The 23,249-nt window shown below is 44.7% G+C and overlaps 1 protein-coding gene across 1 annotated transcript; it reads left to right on the top strand.

Moving 5' to 3' along the window:
* The first annotated feature begins 16,591 nt into the window (after window positions 1–16,591).
* LOC123048484 (uncharacterized) lies at window positions 16,592–17,306 on the top strand. The gene is made up of 2 exons (XM_044471578.1): window positions 16,592–17,067; window positions 17,178–17,306. Exons 1-2 carry the CDS (start codon window positions 16,593–16,595, stop codon window positions 17,210–17,212), a joined length of 510 nt encoding a protein of 169 aa, XP_044327513.1. The 5' UTR covers window position 16,592; the 3' UTR covers window positions 17,213–17,306.
* The last annotated feature ends 5,943 nt before the right edge of the window (window positions 17,307–23,249 follow it).

The raw sequence follows: 23,249 nt of genomic DNA, 5'->3' as shown, positions 1-23,249 counted from the left end.
ACAATTCTATCATGAATAATAAACATTTATCATGATATAAGGAAATAAATAATAACTTTATTATTGCCTCTAGGGCATATTTCCTTCACTACTGTCATCAGTCCCACATGGCAACTGCTGTTTTCCCAATGATCTCTTTTTTTAACTGCATGGCAACTCCTGCTTGTTTTTGCATGGCAACTAATATCTAGGCCAAATGGCAACTCTTATTGTACCTACATGGCAACTACCATCTTTCCATTGGCTTGTGTGCTCATCCGATACCTAGTTTTGAAATTGCATTCCTGGCAGATCAGACATTTTTTTCATTCTTCAAGTTGGCTAGCATGGCAACTCTTGCTGGTTTTGCATGGCAACTGCTAACTATGCCACATGGCAACTCTTATTCCAACTACATGGCAACTACCAGCTTTCCACCTACTTTTCATTTTTTAAGATTTCTACCGTGGCAAATATTTTTTGTTCATTTCTAATACCTTTTCATGTGCTTTTCTTTTTGCAGGGTGAAGAAGACTACTACACGCGCAGCCAAGCATATCATTAGGGACCAACTCGAACGCCTTCATTCAAAGTTGTCAACAGGTGGCAACTCATATGTTCATGAGGCGCCAGTCGACAAAACTGCTGCTGCACCGTCAACTGTTCCCACTAACTCTGACGCAAGTGGCCGACCATCTCCGCCGGTTGCAGATGTGCAGGCTACAACAACAGGCATCCATACATCGGGGAGTGACGAGTCGGTATCTGCCAGGACTGCTGAAATATTGCCCACTCTGCTGGCAATGAAGGATGCTGCTGTGAGCCATGCCACCCCATCAGCAAGCGTTGAAGTGGACGCCCCCGAGACCAACCTAAGCAAGGAAGATTCCCGCTCATCTGACACGGATTCCAAGCGCATGCGTGGTGGCACTCCTGTGTCCACGACAGAAGTGGCTGAGGCGGCAGTTCATAATGATATGCCATCTACAGGTGAGAGTCTTGGCACAACAGCTCCAGCTCCTGGTGGTGCAGAGGTTGCTAAGGTGATTGTTTCGCGAGCTGGTCTTCCACCTAGGCATCGTAGCCCCCGCAAGCAATCAACAGACATACCCAACGCACCGGCTGTAGCTAGGAGCAGCAGAGATGAGTCTGGTTATGTTCCTGCATCCACACTGTTCCCACCACCTGCCAAAAGCAATGTTATGGAGAAACCGGAAGACCGGAGTACAACTGATGCAGGTGTCAAGCCGGGCACGAGTGATGGAGGTGAACGTCCGGAGCAGACTGCGTCTTTACCCGCAGTGGAGAACCCCAGCCTAAATCTGCGCACTTCCAAGCTCCCAGTCAATGTTGGTGTCCCCTACAGCCCAAACAAGAAGATTGTCTAGAAAGCTGCGGCTGATACCGCTGACAACACGCCCCGCCCTACGAATAAGCCCGATGATTCTGCAGCGGCCGATTCAGATATGTTTGTTGATCTCTCACCCTTGGATTCTGCCCCGCAAGTTGTTCGTGGTCCGGCCAGTAGGCATGAGAGGCACCCAATGGCCTTCACCCCACCGAGCTTTAGCCTTGGCATCAGTCAAGATCAACCAGTGGTGCAAGATCCTACGCCATTTGCCTTTGCTTTCCCGGGAGGCATGGCCGCAATGATGGCGCAGCCAATGGTCGAGGGCAGGAAGGCTGTCAAGTTCGCAGAGCCGATCATCCAAGGTACATTTCTTCTGCGCTTATCATTTTCTTGTATACATCTGTGTAGTCTGACTTTTTTCCCAAGCAATTTTTTTGGGGTTCTCACCTGTGATGGCAACTGTTATGTGATGACATGGCAACTGGATTTGCTGCACCATGTCACCTACATTTTCCATTCGGCAACCACATGGCAACTGAAGTTGATACAACATGGCAACTGTACTTGTTCTCACATGGCAACTACAATGCACTACACATGGCAACTGGATTTGCTGCAACATGTCACCTGCATTTTTGTTTCCATGCTGCATTTTTGATTCGGCAACCACATGGCAACTGGAGTTGACACAACATGGCAACTGCAGTTGCTTTCACATGGCAATTATAGTGCAATACACATGGCAACTGGATTTGCCTCCACATGGCAACTCCCTACTTTTTGTACCTACATTTCATAACATGCACCTTTTTCTTTTCACACTACATTTGTTTTGTTTTCCAGGTATCCTAACCCACTTTTTGATCCTTGCAGGCACCCCTGAGGAGATTTCGCCGTCACTTGATGAAGTTTACCGCGGGATTGAGGAGGCAGCATTGCAGAGGAGGTCCTCACGAGGTCAGGGGCAATCAAGTTCCAACGTGCCTGTTGAGACGGTATCTGAGGATACCATTAGAAGTGCCACCCCTGGTTCTGTGAGGCAGCAGAGGGTAGTTCACCCACCTCCCGCGGATGACTACGAGCCCGAAGTCAAGGCCACAAAGGAGCAGAACCAGCTGTACGATATTGTCAAGCGATTTGGAAATGCGAGGGCCAGCAGCAAGCACATGAAGGAGCTGAAAGCGTAATGACCACACCACATAACCTCTCATTTTGCTTTGCTCTTTTTACCATTCATCTTTTTTCTACTTTCTAGATATGATCCGTTTACGTTTTATCTCTTCTTTTTTTACTTAGTAGACATGATTCTTTCATGTTATATCATTTTCATACAACTCATGTTTGGACAGAACCAAGGTCATACAATGCGAAGCGACGTACGTCGACCTGGGTGATCTTGCCGAGTCCGTGAGGCCACTCGGTAAAATGTTGATGAATGTAGTTGCATGTGGGATTGACTTCATCAACAAGCATATGGATATGTCTCCCGACAAAACAATCATGCATTACAGTGTGACCTGCAAAATATGGGATGGTGACTTCCACCACAAAATCCCGAGGAAGCATTTTGCCGCGCACGGTGAATTCAAGCTCACAATGAAGAAATGTGTGAGTACTCCTTCCCTTTTTGCACATTTTTTCCTCCCATGGTATGTTTTTTGCCAGTAGCTACACCCTGTTTATGTGGCAGCTGTTTCATGTGGCAACAGCTGCCATGTAAACTGACTTTTGATTTGCATCCCCGTACAAACTATGTGGCAACTTCAAAGTAAAATACAGGGCAACTTTGTTCATACATGGATGGCAACTTCTTATAAGTACCCACTATAACTAAACATTTCTATGTGATTCTACTTTTTGGCCCCTTGCTGCTTTATGTCACTCATGTGCCTCTTACCGCAACCGGTGATATCCTTACACGTCATTTTCCCAATTACACCATTTTCTGTTCTTCATGTGAAATCTGCTTCTTCTTTCCTTCATTTTACTTGCAGGTCCTGTTCCCCATGTTCCAGGAGCTTGCACCACATGACCCGCACGACAAGTGTGGTCACCACTACGCGATCTGCCTTGACTTGAAGAACCAACGTTTTGAGGTGCTTGATTCAATGCGTTCGGCAGCTGATGCAGGCCTTACTACGCATGCTGAATACTTCATCAACAACCTCAAAGAGACATGGAACCATCACTACGAACACTCAAAGGTCCAGATCAGACATTTTCCAATTGAGTACGTGGTGACTACGAAGCAAGGGAACAAGTAATTTCCCATCTCTTTCTTCATCTGTCCTCTACACCAATGCTAACCCTCTTTGTTACATTTGAATTGAAGTTTATCATTGTTATCTCTGTCCTTTGCGAGTTCACCTGATTCTTTTCTTGTACAGGACGGACTGTGGCTTTCACACGTTGGAATACCTTGCAAAGTGGGAAGGTAGACTGGTTCCTGTTGTCACAGCTGCAATGGTCGTTGAGCTTCGGAAAATTTACACATGGAACTGGTTGACGAATGTAGATTTCAACAAGCGGTCCGGAGCACGTGAGTTCGTAGAGGAAGCTGTCAAGAAAGTCACCAAGAAGTACAAGTGATCACGTGGTGCTCTATACCGAACGCCTACCTTACATTCTGTTGCCGAGGAATGTAAGGTACTACCTTTGTTCTTTTCAAAACTATGTCCGTGTGCTATGTTATGACTGCAACCCCGCGTAGCCTAGCATGTAGTGGTGGTGTGTGGGCAACATTTGAATATTTTCTGTAATATATGTGTGGATGTGAACATATTTAGGCATGACAGCAGATACATTTATGTTTATCATTATTATTATGCTTTCATCGTTGGTAGCACCAGTTTGGTGTTTCGAATGCGTCTACGATGTTTTAAAACATGGCAAATGTAGTTCATCAGACATAGTTAGTGAAAATTATCGTCGTTTTTCATTTGTCTGTTTGGTTCTTTTTTTTCATCGCTAACTGTACCGGCTAGCATGGTAGTTTGATCATGTAGCCGTAACCTTTTTGCGGTTGCTGCACGTGACGCTTTTCAACTTGTTTCCCATAGATTGCACACAACACATTATGTGTGACTAAAATGCGTTGAATGAACACGGAAATATACGTGATGCATAGTCATTACAAATAACATGGCGTATTTCAGTAGAACTAACATGGCAGATTCAGTATAAACAACACGGCAGATTCAGTATAAATAACATGGCAGATCCAGTATACTTAACATGGCAGATCCAGTATACATAACATGGCAGATCCAGTACATAGAACATGGCAGGTTTAGTATAAAATATCATGGCAGATTTAGTATAAAATAGCATGGCAGATTCAGTATAAAATAGCATGGCAGATTAACTATACATAACATGGCAGATTAAGTATACATAACACGGCAAATTAAGTACCATACACGTGGCAACTGCAGTTATCCATTCATGGCATTTTCCTTCAACTTCTGATGCCCCTCAAGAGTCATTCTCCCATTTTTAAAAAATTAAGAACATCTAGATTCCAAAATAAAATGTCACCAAGGACCATGTCACAATGCTCCAATGTTGCTTACGGATTGCCCGTCCCTTTCTTTGTTTTCTTGTGTTTTGCTTGAAGCTCCAATCCCGATTTGTATCTTATGTCTTTTGGACGCCCCTTTGTGATGGAACAGGGCGGGTTCCTGACCTGGGTTTGTGTGCTTGCTGTTCCAGATCCTATCTCCGAGTTTTCAGATGATGGCCCCGTGGACGAAGGCACACTTGATGTGCGGGGGAACCTGTGTAAGGCTTCCTCAGCTTTCCTCTTCTTGATCTCACCAAGCTCTCTTTTCAGGGCCTTCCTGTGTTTTTCTGCGACCCTCGTTGTCTCATCACTCTTTCACGCGTCATCAATTAGTTCAGCATAGTTCTTTGTCAACACAACGTGCCTCATGGCTTCCATGGTTGACTCCGGTCTCTCGTCATGCACAGCCAAAACTGCGTTTGTTGTCTGCAGCGCCAATGCGTCGTCAGCGTCCCAAGTCCATCGCCGCCTTATGAAATGGCTGGGCATACGTGTCACCGCGTTCATGCCCATTACTTTTAGTATGTGACAGCACACAATGCCGCCCCGTTCGAATTTGCAGCATTGGCAGTAGTATTCGCCTTGGCCTATCGAGGCTTTCACGAAGTAGTTCCTTCCTTTGTCCGGGTCTTCAGGTTCTGAATCTGACATGCCCAAAATAGAACACACCTTGAACGTATCTTCGTCCACCTGGAAAGCCGTGAACATGCTGGCACACTTTATTTCTTCCTAGAATCTGCAAGTTTTGTGTGTTTTTTGTTAAACTATTGTGTGCTGTTTTTTTTTGCACCTTATGTTGTCGTGGCAAATAGAAGTACATTTCGTTTGAACATGGCAACTGTAGTACATTAAACATGGCAACTGCAGTACATTAAACATGGCAATTGCAGTTCATTAAACATGGCAACTATAGTTCAATAAACATGGCAACTGTAGTTCATTAAACATGGCAACTGCAGTTCATTAAACATGGCAACTGCATAACATTTTCAATTGGCATTGGCATTTCCATACCAACATGCCCAATGGAAGTACAGTGTATTAAACATGGCAACTGCATTTCATTAAACATGGCAACTGCAGTTGAGTAAACATGGCAAACAGTAGTTCTTTAAACATGACAACTACATATCATGGTTACTCCGTACTCAATGACTACTTTTCAAGAAATCATCATTTTCAAATAAGCTTTTCAACTGCATTGCATTCTATATGGCACCTACTACCTTCATGCTTGTGCAAATAAGATTGCAACACAACTGACTTACTTGTTAAAGATCTTGTTGGTGTATATCTTGCTCATTTGCCTCTCCATCGGTAAATACGTTAGCAATTTTGGCTGCTTTAGCGCGGTGTTCGCTTCTTGCTGTAGCTCAGATCCCAGTATTTTTTGTTGCAAAGCCGTGTATTGCTTGGCAAACTGTAGCAATGAGTTGTCAGGGCTCACGTACCGCTTCAAAACAACATTGAACCCCTCGCTGCGCTGCGTAGTCCGCAGAAACGGGAAGAAGCACTGCATGAAGTAGGCCGGCACCCAGTACATTCGCTTCTCCCACAGGCTAGCAAGAGTCTCGTTGTCTTGGACTTGATATGTTTCAATCATGGCCATCCAGCTCCTTTCAAACTCCTCCACCGTCAAGCTGTGGTCCACGCACAGCTCGAATGCCTTGTGTAGCTCTGGACGGTCAGCAAAGAATGGTCCTAGCGTCTCCTCAGCCTTCTTTATAATGTGCCACCTATAGTGCCTGTGCACTGCCAACGGAAAGACCTCCTCTATGCCTGCACGCATGCTAAAATCCTGGTCTGTTATTATGTTCATCAGAGCAAGTCCATCCATGCACTCCAAGAAGGTCTTGAACAGCCAAGTGTACCCATACGTGTCTTCATTCCGAGCGAGCCCGCATCCGAACTGCAATGACTGATTGTGGTTATTTATTCCTATGAATGGAGCGCATGGCATCTTGTACATATTAGTGAGATATGTCGCGTCGAATGAAGTGCAATCTCGGAAATGTTTGTAGGCTCTTCTTGCAGCACCATCCACCCAATACATGTTCCTGACATGGTCCTCATCGTCCAATCTTATCCTGTAGAAGAAATCTGGATCTTCCTTCGCTTTCTCATCGAAGTAGGCCATTGTGGCCTCTATGTCAGCCAACTTGCTCTCTCTACGGTACTTTGCCTTTAGGTTTGTGATGTCAGCTGGTATGTAGGGCATGCTACTCAGATTCCCTTTTTTGCTGTGGACGAGTGATAGTATCTGGACCATTCTTGATGGACCGACGTTACAATCATGTAGCAGCTTCATGAATTTCTTCTCGAGGGGGGTGAATCCTCTGTGGGCGGTCAGAAATTTTACCAGGTCGAACTTCTTTATGAGTTCGTGATTGTGCTCGTCAAAATATTCAGTGACCACCCACCGTGCTCCATCTACGTTTAGCTTACACCGGACAGGGCATTCCGTCTTGAGAATGATACCTCTCTTTCATTTCGGAACGACAGGCGCAACACCTTTCCCCTTCTTGTTCCTTCGTGCCTTGTAGCACCTCATCTCACCTCTGCTGTACTCGTTAGTTTTCTTAATTTTCCTATGGTATTCGGTGTTGACCGCAAACCCATGGAACTTTGCATATGTCTGGTAGAATTCCTTTTCTTCTGCGAATGAATCAAATCTCTGCCCAACGTACGGTGGCTGAGGTACTAATAACCCACAAGTGTAGGGGATCACAACAGCTTTCAAGGGTAGAGTATTCAACCCAAATTTATTGATTCGACACAAGGGGAGCCAAAGAATATTCTCAAGTATTAGCAGTTGAGTTGTCAATTCAACCACACCTGGATAACTTAGTATCTGCAGCAAAGTATTTAGTAGCAAAGTAATATGATAGTAATGATAACAGTAGCAAAAGTAATATTTCTGGGTTTTGTAGTGGTTGTAACAGTAGCAACAGAAAAGTAAATAAGCAAAGAACAATATGTGAAAAGCTCATAGGCATTGGATCAGTGATGGATAATTATGTCGGATGCGATTCCTCATGCAATAGTTATAACCTAGGGTGACACAGAACTAGCTCCAGTTCATCAATGTAATGTAGGCATGTATTCCGAATATAGTCATACGTGCTTATGGAAAAGAACTTGCATGCCATCTTTTGTCCTACCCTCCCGTGGCATCGGGGTCCTAGTGGAAACTAAGGGATATTAAGGCCTCCTTTTAATAGAGAACCGGAACAAAGCATTAGCACTAAGTGAATACATGAACTCCTCAAACTACGGTCATCACCGAGAAGTATCCCGATTATTGTCACTTCGGGGTTGTCGGATCATAACACATAATAGGTGACTATAGACTTGCAAGATAGGATCAAGAACTCACATATATTCATGAAAACATAATAGGTTCAGATCTGAAATCATGGCACTCGGGCCCTAGTGGCAAGCATTAAGCATAGCAAAGTCATAGCAACATCAATCTCATAACATAGTGGATACTAGGGATCAAACCCTAACAAAACTAACTCAATTACATGATAAATCTCATCCAACTCATCACCGTCCAGCAAGCCTACAATGGAATTACTCACGCACGGCGGTGAGCATCATGAAATTGGTGATGGAGGATGGTTGATGATGACGACGATGATGAATTCCCCTCTCCGGAGCCCCGAACGGACTCCAGATCAGCCCTCCCGAGAGAGATTAGGGCTTGGCGGCGGCTCCGTATCGTAAAACGCGATGAAACTTTCTCTCTGATTTTTTTCTCCGCGAAACGGAATATATAGCGTTGGAGTTGAGGTCGGTGGAGCTCCAGGGTGCCCAGGAGACAGGGGGCGCGCCCAGGGGGAGAGGGTGCGCCCCCACCCTCCTGGACAGGGTGTGGGCCCCCTGGCCTTGATTCTTTCGCCAGTAGTTTTCTTATTTTCCAAAAATAATCTCCGTGGATTTCCAAGTCATTCCGAGAACTTTTGTTTTTTGCAGAAAGATAACATCATGGCAATTCTGCTGAAAAACAGCGTCAGTCCGGGTTAGTTCCACTCAAATCATGCAAGTTAGAGTCCAAAACAAGGGCAAAAGTGTTTGGAAAAGTAGATACGTTGGAGACGTATCAACTCCCCCAAGCTTAAACCTTTGCTTGTCCTCAAGCAATTCAGTTGACAAACTGAAAGTGATAAAGAAAAAACTTTGACAAACTCTATTTGCTCTTGTTGTTGTAAATATATCAAGCCAGCATTCAAGTTTTCAGCAAAGATTATGAACTAACCATATTAACAGTAACACTTAGGTCCCATGTTTACTCATATCAATGGCATAATCAACTAGCGAGCTATAATAATAAAACTCGGATGACAACACTTTCTCAAAACAATCATAATATGATATAACAAGATGGTATCTCGCTAGCCCTTTCTGAGACCGCAAAACATAAATGCAGAGCATCTTTAAAGATCAAGGACTGACTAAACATTGTAATTCATGGTAAAAGAGATCCAGTCAAGTCATACCCAATATAAACTAATAGTAATGCATGCAAATGACAGCAGTGCTCTCCAGCGGGTGCTTTTTAATAAGAAGGTGATGACTCAACATAAAAGTAAATAGATAGGCCCTTCGCAGAGGGAAGCAGGGATTTGTAGAGGTGTCAGAGCTCAGTTTTAAAATAGAGATGAATAATATTTTGAGCGGTATACTTTCACTGTCAACGCAACAACCAAGATATGGCAATATCTTCCATGCTACATACATTATAGGCGGTTCCCAAACAGAATGGTAAAGTTTATACTCCCCCTCCACCAACAAGCATCAATCCATGGCTTGCTTGAAACAACGAGTGCCTCCAACTAACAAGAGTCCCGGGGGAGTTTTGTTTGTAATTATTTTAATTTGATTTGCTTAAAGCATGGGACTGGGCATCCCGGTTACCAGCCATTTTGTCGTGAATGAGGAGCGGAGTCCACTCCTCTTGAGAATAACCCACCTAGCATGGAAGATATAGACAACCCTAGTTGATACATGAGCTGCTCGAGCATACAAAACATAATTTCATTTGAAGGTTTGGAGTTGGGCACATACAAATTTACTTGGAACGGCAGGTAAATACCGCATATAGGAAGGTACGGTGGACTCATATGGAATAACTTTGGGGTTTAAGGAATTTGGATGCACAAGCAATATTCCCGCTTAGTACAGGTGAAGGCTAGCAAAAAGACCGGGAAGCGACCAACTGAGAGAGCGACAACAGTCATGAACATGCATTAAAATTAATTTACACCGAGTGCAAGCATGAGTAGGATATAATCTACCATGAACATAAATATCATGAAGGCTATGTTGATTTGTTTTCAACTACATGCGTGAACATGTGCCAAGTCGAGTCACTCAATTCATTCAAAGGAGGATACCATCCCATCATACCACATCACAACTATTTTAATAGCATGTTGGCATGCAAGGTAAACCATTGTAACTCATAGCTAATTAAGCATGGCATAAGCAACTATAATCTCTAAATGTAATTGCAAACATGTTTATTCATAATGAGCTGAATCAGGAACGATGAACTCATCATATTTACAAAAACAAGAGAGGTCGAGTTCATAACAGCTTCTCTCATCCCAATCAGTCCATCATATTCGTCATTATTGCCTTTCACTCGCACGACCGAACGGTGTGTATAATAATAATAGTGCGCGTGCATTGGACTAAGCTGGAATCTGCAAGCATTCAATTCAAGAGAGGAGACAAAGTAATATGGGCTCTAAGTTAAATCAACAATCATGCATATTAGAGCCACTAAACATTTTCATTATGGTCTTCTACTCTCGACCCCCAAAAGAAGCGAAAAAGAAATAAAACTATTTACACGGGAAAGCTCCCAACAAGTAAAAGAAAAATGAGAAATCTTTTGGGGTTTTCTTTTTAATTCTACAAGCATTGAAATTAAACTAACTAATTTTTTTTTGGTTTTTCTTAAGGTTTATCAAACACACAAGAAGAAAGCTGGAAAAATATATTAAACTAGCATGGATAATACAATGAAAAGTATGAGCACCGACAACTAGAATAAATGTGTGAACATGAATGTAAAGTCGGTGAGAAATACACACTCCCCCAAGCTTAGGCTTTTGGCCTAAGTTGGTCTAATGCCAATGGATCGCGGCTACTCTCCCTGGTGTAATGAGGAGTATCATCGTATTGCCACTGACTAGCGATCTCCTCCGGATCCCACTGATAACAGGATGGACGATAAGGGTCCAGTGGAGGTTCCGCCTCAGGCTCTGGAGCGGTGTGTGGCCTCGGTGCGCGTACACGGCCGACGGTAAGACGAGGTAATGACCTGCAGTTAAATCAAACAAAGAAGGCGCGGGCAGGGTAATAATCTCATTGTGTTTCTTACTAAATCTCAGGTTATACAGAAGCATCTTATCTCGTTGTTAACAATAAACTCATGTGCTACCATGCTTCTGTAATCTAAAAAGGTAGAGGGCAGCAGTGTTTCATCTTCCTCATAATGCCTAACAGGTATCGCAAAATGTCTAGCAAGGCGTGCAACATAGATACCTCCAAAAATGGGGCCCTTTGTACGGTTCAGGCTCAGCCGTTTAGCAATAACGACACCCATACTAAAACTGTTATCACCAAACAAGGCATGGAACAGAATAATGATATCAGGAACACTGAAGTTTCCACTATTTCCACGACCAATTAAGCATCGACTAGCAAATATGGCAAAGTAGCGTAAAACAGGAAAATGCATGCTAGTGATTCTCGCATCGGAACCCTTCCTCGGTTCCTCTACAGTAATGGTGTTGATAAAACCTTCCACATCTTTACGCTGTGGTTCATCTGAGCTGCCCTCAAACGGTATTCTACAAACTGCGCAAAAATCACGTAATGACATTTCCTTAGCCTCATCATATAGATGGAAAGATACTGAAGGAGGTGAATTCTTAGGATGATAGTAAAAGTTTTGCACGAAAGTATTGGTAAGTAAGAGATACTGTTCGATCCGGTCGTGGAGGAAGTTGGTGAGTCCCGCAGTTTCAGCCAATAAATAAAAGTCTTCGTAAATCCCGGCTGCTCTCAAGAAATTATCACATGGCCACTCACACGGCCTTACTTCCTATCGGGGATATACCTCGCGGCGCAAACCGGCCGGAAAGTATAACCCGGCCGGACTTGGCGGTTTACTTGAGACCCGGCTAAGACTTGACGATTCACTGGCGACCCGTTTGGACCTGGCGGTTTACGATTCATTGGTAATCCGGTAGGTGGGTCAGAGGAGCGACAAGACCCAGTGGCCCAACGGGCGGTTCATGAAGGCCGGTTCATACTATGGTGGGCCGGTTTAAGAGGAAAGGCATGATGAATATTTACCTTACAATGAGTTAAGACCAGGACTTGTATCCGGTTTGTATTAGAGATAGACTAGTCCCAATCCTAATAGGACTACACATGTAACCCGCCCCTTCAAGATATATAAGGAGGGGCAGGGCACCCCAAAGAGGGACAAGCAAGAAGAAACAATCTCTAGGGCTAGACACAAAGAGCCGGTTTACCGGCGACTCCCTCATGATGATAATGAGACCTAGCCACAAACAGCATGTAGGGCTATTACCGGATGATGTTTCCAGGGGCCCGAAGCTGTCTAAATCCTTGTCTTGTGTGTTGCGTCTCTCGATTCCGCTCAACCCCTCTCAAGCTACCACATAGATGCGCTGGCCTCGCGACTAAGTCCTGACACTAAGGACATCTGCCGTGACAAAACCATGACAGTTGGTGCCCACCGTGGGGCCTGCGCACGGTGGTGATGAGTTCTTGAAGGGATCTTTTCTCAAGGATCGAGAAGTTCATGATTTTCCGGATGAAGAAAGTCATGTAGGAGATATGCCCTAGAGGCAGTAATAACAGTTATTTTGTATCTCCAAGTTTGTAATGAATGTTTATGATCCATGCTATAACTGCAATGATTCTCGAGTCTACAATATCCACGAGGCTCGGAGGGAACTCATATGCACGTGTGGTATAATAAACGGTAAAATATATTCCTAGTCTTGCCTCTAAGACTAGCTCAAGTATTGCATGATGATCCTGTTTCCTGATCATGGGCATGACTATGCCGGCAATTTTGAGGGCACAAGTTTGGTAGAACGCTTGTGTTGAATCAACCCGGATTGATGTTATGCTATGAGATACCTTCGTCACAAGTTTATGGTTAATATCATTGAGATAGTTAATGTTTGCATAATTCCTTAGACCATGAGAGTATCAAGTTCCTTCGTGCTTGCTTCGTGAACTTTGGGGTTTGTTAAACGTCATCCGTAACTGGGTGGCTATTACGGCAGCTTTTGGGTTCACGGAAAAGTATAGGAAGTAACAAGATAGCTCAAGATTGGGATTTGCTCCTCCGACGATGGAGAGATATACTCGGGCCCTCTCGGTGTAATGGTATCCATCATCGTCTGGCCAGACACATTGTGATTTGATCACTGGGATGCCGGAACACGGAAACGAGAAAAGAGAACAAAACCGGTAACGAGGTAACTTGCATGGTGGACAAATTGTTCGTCCATGGGCATGCAATAAATCTCACCTCGGGTGTTTGTGACATATCGCGAAGCAACAGGAATAGCTCACTGCAACTGGAGGTTCACTCGAATATTCATTCGTGTGGGTATAGGGGTCAATATGGGTGTCCACGGCTCCGATGTTGATCATTGATCGGAAGGGGTTCCAGGTCATGTCTATACTTCACCGAACCTATAGGGTCACACGCTTAAGGGTCATCTATCTGCTGAATACTAGACAGGGAGTCTGAGAGAAAATCACCGAAAAAGTTTCGGACACCGAAAAGTTTCGGACAGCGGAATTGTACCGCAGAGAGAGGTCATCGGATAAGTTTCGATGATACCGAAAAGTTGTTTCGGGATACACCATTAAGTCAAATTGGTTTCGGCACATGCCTGATAATTCTTGGAGGATGCCAGAATCATTCTGGAAGCTTTTTGGAATTTTCTGAGATAAAAACCGGAAATGTTCCGGAGCTGCCGGAGCCACTTCAGATGCTTTTCGCAGATGAAAATCACTAAACCGGAATTGTTTCGGAACGCGTTGAAAATAATTTTGGTGGGTACTGGAAATGTTCTAAGCCCACATAAATATTTTCAGTTCGAACAGACGCTGAAAAATGTCGTCGTGAATAGTGAAAGTGCTTTTTGGGATATTTTATGGTGAGTCACCTTTTGGGATATCTCCAAAAGGCTTCTAGAAGGGCTTGGGGGCCAAGCATGCTCCTCATGGGGGTCGCCCAAGGGGGTTGGCCGGCCACATGTGTGGGGCTCCATGGAGCTCCACTTCACTCCCCATTATGCCCTTCATGTGTGACATTTGCATGGGCATTTTGGGTTTTTGTGAGCCATCCCTACCCCTTGGCTTTCCTATAAATAGAGGAGGAGTGGGCAGCCCAAAGCTCATCCCTTGCTCTCATACACATGCCATGCATTATCAGGCTTCTTCTCTCCCTCCCACGAAAAGAGTTTCGTAGAGCCGTAAGGCTGTCTGGGTTCCGGCAGGAACTAGTTCTGGACGGCGAAGCCCTACCGGATAGCTGACACCGTATGTGTGGAACCCCGTAGAGAGATTGTAGTTTCGATCTCTTGCCCGAGGGGCTGTTCGAGTGTCCTGCTGAAGGGCTGTCCGAGTCTCCGTCCGAGTTTCGAGGGTCCTCCCGAAGGGCTATCCGCGACATTGTCCGGGGGACTGTCCGACCGCCTCCCGAAGGGCTGTCCGGAGAGGGAGTACATCCTCGCGGTTGGGAGGCTGTAAATCCTAGCTGCGGGGATCTGCACCGACGATCTACACCGACTCTTCTTCCGCTGCGCTTCGAGTCGGTACGGATCAGATCAAACCTTATATGCAGTCTCCATAGTGGTCCTGGGCGTGCTCGCTATACCGAAAATTTTCGTTTTCTGTCGAGTTACCCTACAGTGGCATCAAGAGCCGTGCTATGCGTAGATGCAGGTTACGATCTAGAATACATGGAGATGTATGGGTATTGCATAATATAATTTTGGAGTAGATGAGATCTATTGCTGAAAATTATTTATGCGGGTGACAGATGAAATCTGTTACCCGACGTTCTTGTTGCTTCCCTAGAATTTGCGTTTGCTCAATCTCGAGACAGCATGGTGGAATTTGACAAAGTTCTGGCAATCCGTGATCCTGATTGATCATGGAAGTGCTATCAGTTCTTTGGGTTCTGCCATAGTCAAAAGAAAGATGAAATTCGCAGATGAAAGGGCATTGCAGATATGATCTGCACGGGGGTCATGCGTATGACGAAGTTTAGTATGGGGCTCGAGATTTAATTATCTCGTGTTTCATACACCCCGAGATGTTAATCTAGCAACTTGAATAATCATACTTGATGATAAAACGTTGGTAGCTGTGGTTTAAGTCAAAACCTTAGAAGCCACGTAAAATAAAATTTTGCATAAACTGATTAGAGGCGTCTAACTTGGTTTTGCAGGATGTGCATGTGATGTGGTATAGCAATGCTCATATTCAATTTGATTATGTATGAGATGACTATATGTCGTAACTAACATGACCTGCGTGTCATGATTCTGCATGATGGCTGGAGCCATATGATTGCACTTTAATGACCTGCGTGTCAACCTTAAGTAATGCACTTATTTTATTAGCTATAGAGATAGCAATATTATCTGGTGCATCGACAAGGTGGTGGCAATCTTCGCAAAGGTGAACACCGACGCAAATGCCGAAGACGAAGAATTGAAAGACTTCTCCGTCAGAAAGGGCTATACCATATCATGCTAATTATGAATTGCCTGAGATGTTTGTCCCCTATGATGCACCCTTCTTGATTGCGCGGTAGTCGCTTTTATTAGGGTGATCTCTCACTTAAAAATATCAAGTAGATAGTGTTCTCCCAAGTGTAGCACCGTCACGACACCTATCTTTTCGGGGTGCGCCGTGTCACACGGGTACGAACGATTAGAGAAGTGTGAGGCGGGTGAGTTGAGACCTCGCAGCGAGATCACTTGGTTGTCTTGACGTTCAGGCATGACCGTCATGAGCTCGGAACACACGCATCGAAAGATGAACAAGAGTCACATAGTGATGTGATTGGCAAGTTGGCCTACCGGTTAAGATTTTCGTCATCAGTGGTGTTACACCAATGGCGAACAATCAAGACACGGATCTTGAATCACTCATAATCAATTTTGAGAGATATTGATTTGAGTGGGAGTGCATTTTAGAATAAAATGTTTATTCACTAGTTATAAACAAAGTCTAAGTGAAACTTGTGTCTTCGTTGTAGATCAAATGGCTCGCAACACCGCGTTCAACTTAGGCCCGATGTTAGAGAAAGAGAAGTTAGCTACGACTGGGAACAACTATGCGGACTGGGTCCGTAACCTGAGGATTGTCCTCAGGAGCGCTAAGAAATTGTACGTGCTTGAAACTGCTCTTCCAGCTAAACCGGCGGTAGATGCACCGGTAGATGAACAAAATGTCTGGGCCACTAAGGATGATGATCACAACTTAGTGCAGTGCCTCATGCTAGCTTGCATGAGTCCAGGGCTTCAAAAACGTTTTGAATTCCATAAAGCCCGTGATATGATCCGGGAATTGGATGCTCTGTACAAGGAAACCGCAAAGTCTGAACTATATGATATCATGAAGGCTTTGATGGATTGCAAGATGGCTGAGGGTAGTTCAGTTGGCGAACACGTGGTCAAAATGATTGGCTATTCTGAAAGGCTTAAAGCCCTAGAATTTCCACTTCCACCTGGCCATATGATGGACATGTTGCTTTCTTCACTCCCCCCGTCTTACGACGGTTTTGTCATGAACTACAACATGACAGGGATGGAGAAGACGCCGGAAGAAGTGCTCGCCATGCTGAAAACTACAGAAGGAGGACTGCGGAAAAATCGCAAGCAAGTGTTGCTTGTGAATAAAACCGCCAGTTTCAAAAAGAAGAAAGGCAAGCCAAAGAAGGGCAAGGGCACCGGTAAGACCGGCTCCCAAAGCAACTCTAAGGGCGGAGCCAAGAATGAAACTGAGTGCTTCTACTGCAAGGGCACAGGACACTGGAAGAGAAACTGCAAGAAGTATCTGGAAGATAAGAAGACCGGGAAAACCGGAAAAGGTATAATTGTTATACAAGTTAATGTCATTGACGTTTTGCTTGCTAGCGAAAACTCTAAGTCATGGGTATTTGATACCGGATCGGTTGCTCACATTTGCAACTCGATACAGGGACTTCAGAAGGTGCGCAAGCTAGCAAAGAATGAAGTCGCGATGCGCGTCGGGAACGGCGCTGGGATCGCCGCTCAAGCCGTCGGCATTATGCCTCTACGTCTCCCTTCAGGATTTATCTTAGAACTAAGTAACTGTTATTTTGTTCCACTGTTGTGTAGAAACATTATCTCCGGATCATGTTTGGTACACGATGGGTATTCGTACAAGTCTGAGAACAATGGTTGTTCACTTTATTGTAAGGATATGTTTTATGGATTTGCACCCATTGTTGGGGGCCTTTTCATACTAAATCTTGAATGTGGAAATGATGTCCTTAACGTGAATGCTAAACGCCTTAAGAAGGCTGATACCACCACCACTTTCATGTGGCACTGTTGCCTTGGCCACATCGGTAAGAAACGCATGCAAAGACTCCATAAAGATGGAGTTTTACCGTCCCTTGATTTTGAATCATTTGACACATGTGAAGCTTGCCTGATGGGGAAAATGACCAAGACGCCGTTCACGGGTCATCCTGAACGGGCGGGTGAATTATTGGAAATAATACATAGTGATGTATGTGGTCCAATGAACATAGGCGCACGGGGTGGATATTTTTACTTCGTGACTTTTACTGATGATTTGAGTAGGTATGGCTATATCTACTTAATGAAGCATAAATCGGAAACCTTTGAAAAGTTCAAAGAATTTCATAATGAGGTAGAAAATCATCGTAACAAAAAGATTAAGTTTCTGCGGTCTGATCGCGGAGGCGAATATCTTAGTCATGAGTTTGGCCAACATCTGAGTGATCATGGAATCGTTTCACAGCTTACGCCTCCCGGAACTCCATAGAGAAATGGAGTATCGGAACGACGTAACCGAACCTTGTTGGACATGGTAAGGTCAATGATGTCTCTTACAAATCTTCCAATATCTTTTTGGGGTCACGCACTACTTACTGCTGCTCACACACTAAACAAAGCACCGTCTAAATCTGTTGAGACGACGCCACATGAGATGTGGCACGGGAAGAAACCCGACCTGTCGTTTTTCAAAATTTGGGGTTGTGAAGCTTATGTAAAGCGTTTACAGCCAAGCAAACTTGATCCCAGATCAGACAAATGTTACTTTGTAGGTTATCCCAAGGAGACAGTTGGGTATTCTTTCTACCACGCCTCCGAGAACAAAGTGTTTGTTGCAAAACATGGAGTCTTTCTTGAGAAAGAGTTTCTCACTAAAGAAGTGAGTGGGAGGACAGTACAACTCAATGAGATTAGTGAATCTTCGGCAACCGTTGATATGGCTAAGGAACGGGAAGAAATTCCGCTAATTATCCCTACAACCGAGCCGGAAGTTGTCGCATGTGATGCGGAGACATTAGACAATGTTGTAACTGAACCGCGCAGATCAGGTAGGGCTATCCAGCCACCTGAGTAGTTTCATAACGAAATCTTCATTCTTGAAGACGATGAACCTGCGCACTACAAGGAAGCGATGGCGGGGCCCAGCTCAAAAGAATGGCACAAAGCCATGAGATCCGAAATGGAATCCATGTACGAAAACCAAGTTTGGAACTTGGAAGAACTCCCAGAAGGCGTAAAGCCCATTGGTTGTAAATGGATTTTCAAAAGAAAGACGGATGCGGATGGTAACATTACTATCCACAAAGCTAGACTTGTCGCGAAAGGGTTCACACAAGTTCCAGGAGTGGACTACGACGAGACTTTCTCGCCAGTAGCTATGCTTAGGTCTGTTCGGATATTGCTAGCAATTGCTGCTTATTTCGACTATGAAATATGGCAGATGGATGTCAAAACGGCTTTCCTAAATGGAAACCTCAAAGAGGATGTATACATGATACAGCCAGAAGGTTTTGTCATTCATGAGGATGCTGGAAAGGTATGCAAACTTCAGAAAGCCATTTATGGTCTGAAGCAAGCATCAAGGAGCTGGAACATTTGTTTTGATGAAGTGGTCAAAAAGTTTGGCTTCATCAGGAATGACGAAGAATCTTGTGTTTACAAGAAGTTTAGTGGGAGCGCAAAAGCATTTCTAATCTTGTATGTGGATGACATATTGTTGATTGGAAATGACGTGAATTTTCTTAGCGAAATAAAAGACTCATTGAAGAAAAGTTTTTCAATGAAAGACCTAGGCGAAGCGGCATATGTATTAGGCATCAGGATCTATAGAGATAGATCAAAACGCCTGATAGCGCTTAGCCAAAGCACGTACATTGACAAGGTGTTGAAAAGGTTCAACATGGAGAACTCCAAGAAAGGCCTACTCCCCATGTCACCTGGCATAGTGCTTTGCAAGAATCAGAGTCCTCGGACTCTGGATGAGCGAGTACAAATGAATGATGTTCCATATGCCTCGGCAGTTGGTTCTATTATGTATGCCATGCTATGTACAAGACCAGATGTTTCCTATGCGCTAAGTGTTAGCAGCCGGTACCAAAGTGATCCAGGGTTGGAACACTGGGCCGCAGTCAAGGGTATTCTTAAGTACCTCAGAAGGACCAAGGATTTACTCCTTGTGTACGAAGGTGATGAAGAGCTCATTGTAAGTGGTTACACTGATGCAGGCTTCATGACTGACCCAGATGACTTCAAATCTCAATCAGGCTACGTTTTCATATTGAACGGCGGCGCAGTTGATTGGAAAAGTTCCAAACAAAAGACTGTGGCGGATTCTACGACGGAGGCGGAATATGTTGCTGCTTCAGAAGCCTCCAAGGAGGCGGTATGGATCAAACAATTTCTTGAAGACCTTGGTGTGGTTCCTAGTGCCCAGGACCCGGTGGAGATCTATTGTGATAATAGTGGCGCCGTGGCTCAGGCAAGGGAGCCAAGTTCGCACCATAAAACAAGACATATTCAACGCAAATATAAACTCATTCGACATTATGTCGAAGAGGGTTTAGTGAAAGTACGCAAAGTTCACACGGATCTGAACGTGTCAGACCCGATGACAAAGCCTCTACCACGAGCAAAACATGAGCAGCACCGGATAGCCATTGGTGTTAGGGAAGCCATGTAACTGGATTATGACTCTAGTGCAAGTGGGAGTCTGTAGGAGATATGCCCTAGAGGCAGTAATAACAGTTATTTTGTATCTCCAAGTTTGTAATGAATGTTTATGATCCATGCTATAACTGCAATGATTCTCGAGTCTACAATATCCACGAGGCTCGGAGGGAACTCATATGCACATGTGGTATAATAAACGGTAAAATATATTCCTAGTCTTGCCTCTAAGACTAGCTCAAGTATTGCATGATGATCCTGTTTCCTGATCATGGGCATGACTATGCCGGCAATTTTGAGGGCACAAGTTTGGTAGAACGCTTGTGTTGAATCAACCCGGATTGATGTTATGCTATGAGATACCTTCGTCACAAGTTTATGGTTAATATCATTGAGATAGTTAATGTTTGCATAATTCCTTAGACCATGAGAGTATCAAGTTCCTTCGTGCTTGCTTCGTGAACTTTGGGGTTTGTTAAACGTCATCCGTAACTGGGTGGCTATTACGGCAGCTTTTGGGTTCACGGAAAAGTATAGGAAGTAACAAGATAGCTCAAGATTGGGATTTGCTCCTCCGACGATGGAGAGATATACTCGGGCCCTCTCGGTGTAACGGTATCCATCATTGTCTGGCCAGACACATTGTGATTTGATCACTGGGATGCCGGAACACATAAACGAGAGAAGAGAACAAAACCGGTAACGAGGTAACTTGCATGGTGGACAAATTGTTCGTCCATGGGCATGCAATAAATCTCACCTCGGGTGTTTGTGACATATCGCGAAGCAACAGGAATAGCTCACTGCAACTGGAGGTTCACTCGAATATTCATTCGTGTGGGTATAGGGGTCAATATGGGTGTCCACGGCTCCGATGTTGATCATTGATCGGAAGGGGTTCCAGGTCATGTCTATACTTCACCGAACCTATAGGGTCACACGCTTAAGGGTCATCTATCTGCTGAATACTAGACAGGGAGTCTGAGAGAAAATCACCGAAAAAGTTTCGGACACCGAAAAGTTTCGGACAGCGGAATCGTACCGCAGAGAGAGGTCATCGGATAAGTTTCAATGATACCGAAAAGTTGTTTCGGGATACACCATTAAGTCAAATTGGTTTCGGCACATGCCTGATAATTCTTGGAGGATGCCAGAATCATTCTGGAAGCTTTTTGGAATTTTCTGAGATAAAAACCGGAAATGTTCCGGAGCTGCCGGAGCCACTTCAGATGCTTTTCGCAGATGAAAATCACTAAACCAGAATTGTTTCGGAACACGTTGAAAATAATTTTGGTGGGTACTGGAAATGTTCTAAGCCCACATAAATATTTTCAGTTCGAACAGACGCTGAAAAATGTCGTCGTGAATAGTGAAAGTGCTTTTTGGGATATTTTATGGTGAGTCACCTTTTGGGATATCTCCAAAAGGCTTCTAGAAGGGCTTGGGGGCCAAGCATGCTCCTCATGGGGGTCCCCCAAGGGGGTTGGCCGGCCACATGTGTGGGGCTCCATGGAGCTCCACTTCACTCCCCATTATGCCCTTCATGTGTGACATTTGCATGGGCATTTTGGGTTTTTGTGAGCCATCCCTACCCCTTGGCTTTCCTATAAATAGAGGAGGAGTGGGCAGCCCAAAGCTCATCCCTTGCTCTCATACACATGCCATGCATTATCAGGCTTCTTCTCTCCCTCCCACGAAAAGAGTTTCGTAGAGCCGTAAGGCTGTCTGGGTTCCGGCAGGAACTAGTTCTGGACGGCGAAGCCCTGCCGGATAGCTGACACCGTATGTGTGCAACCCCGTAGAGAGATTGTAGTTTCAATCTCTTGCCCGAGGGGCTGTTCGAGTGTCCTCCCGAAGGGCTGTCCGAGTCTCTGTCCGAGTTTCGAGGGTCCTCCCGAAGGGCTGTCCGCGACATTGTCCGGGGGACTGTCCGACCGCCTCCCGAAGGGCTATCCGGAGAGGGAGTACATCCTCGCGGTTGGGAGGTTGTAAATCCTAGCTGCGGGGATCTGCACCGACGATCTACACCGACTCTTCTTCCGCTGCGCTTCGAGTCGGTACGGATCAGATCAAACCTTGTATGCAGTCTCCATAGTGGTCCTGGGCGTGCTCGCTATACCGAAAATTTTCATTTTCTGTCGAGTTACCCTACAAGTCAGTTTCAGAAGGATATACATTGTCAACCAGCAGTCGGAACAACGCATATGAAATTAAGATTCAGAAGATTTTAGGGTTGCGGGCTAAGCGGCCGATACGAGCGGCATGGAGATCCGCTGAGTCCGAGACAAAATTTTTGGTTGTGGCAGCTTTTGGCGATCCGTCAAGTTGTAAGCTGATGGAAAAAGAAATCTCGATGATGATGATGGCAATTGCTTCCATATGTGAAGGGCAGTCAACGAAAAGTCAAACCACCGCTCCCATCGGGCGATCTGAAGACAATCGATCAAATCACGGAGACCGACAGGAGTACGGCAGGCTGTGTGCCTCACAGACCATCCGATCATAACTCGCTGAGCCACAGATATATTATGAGGGTGCAGCTGTTGTTTCCAAGTTTCCCATGGCAACACGTCCGCGGTTCTTAGACTTCGTGTCCCGAGGCAACAAGCTACTGCAGCTGCTACTTTTTCCTGATGTGGAGATCAGTTAAATCCAAAAAACAAAGTGCTACGCACAGTAGTACAGACGAAGGCAGAAGTGCACTCACATCCATCAAAACCGCAAGCCGTCTATTCAAGTTAAAGTGTTTTTGTTTGCACAAACTTCCAGATCCCGGTGGAGAGTATACTGCCAGCGAAACCTCCAAGAAAGCTCTCACGTGGTCACAAGGGACAAGCCGTTACATCAAAAATCAAATGACAGTACGCAGCAAAAACGTACACTGAGACCGCTCAAAATCAGGTGCTATTTCTTCTATATATTTCCTTAGTACACTTTAAAATTAGTCCGAGCGCAACTACTCTGCTCTATGGTGTTTTTTATATGCAGGGTAATCATCTATTAGAAAAACGGCTTTATACCGCGGATATGGAGCGTACCGTGTCATCATTTTGCATTG

Source organism: Triticum aestivum, chromosome 2D (genome assembly GCF_018294505.1).
Source record: "Triticum aestivum cultivar Chinese Spring chromosome 2D, IWGSC CS RefSeq v2.1, whole genome shotgun sequence".
Taxonomy (NCBI): domain Eukaryota; kingdom Viridiplantae; phylum Streptophyta; class Magnoliopsida; order Poales; family Poaceae; genus Triticum; species Triticum aestivum.
Note: the sequence above shows the minus strand (reverse complement) of the source record. Positions and strands in the feature narration are given on the sequence as shown.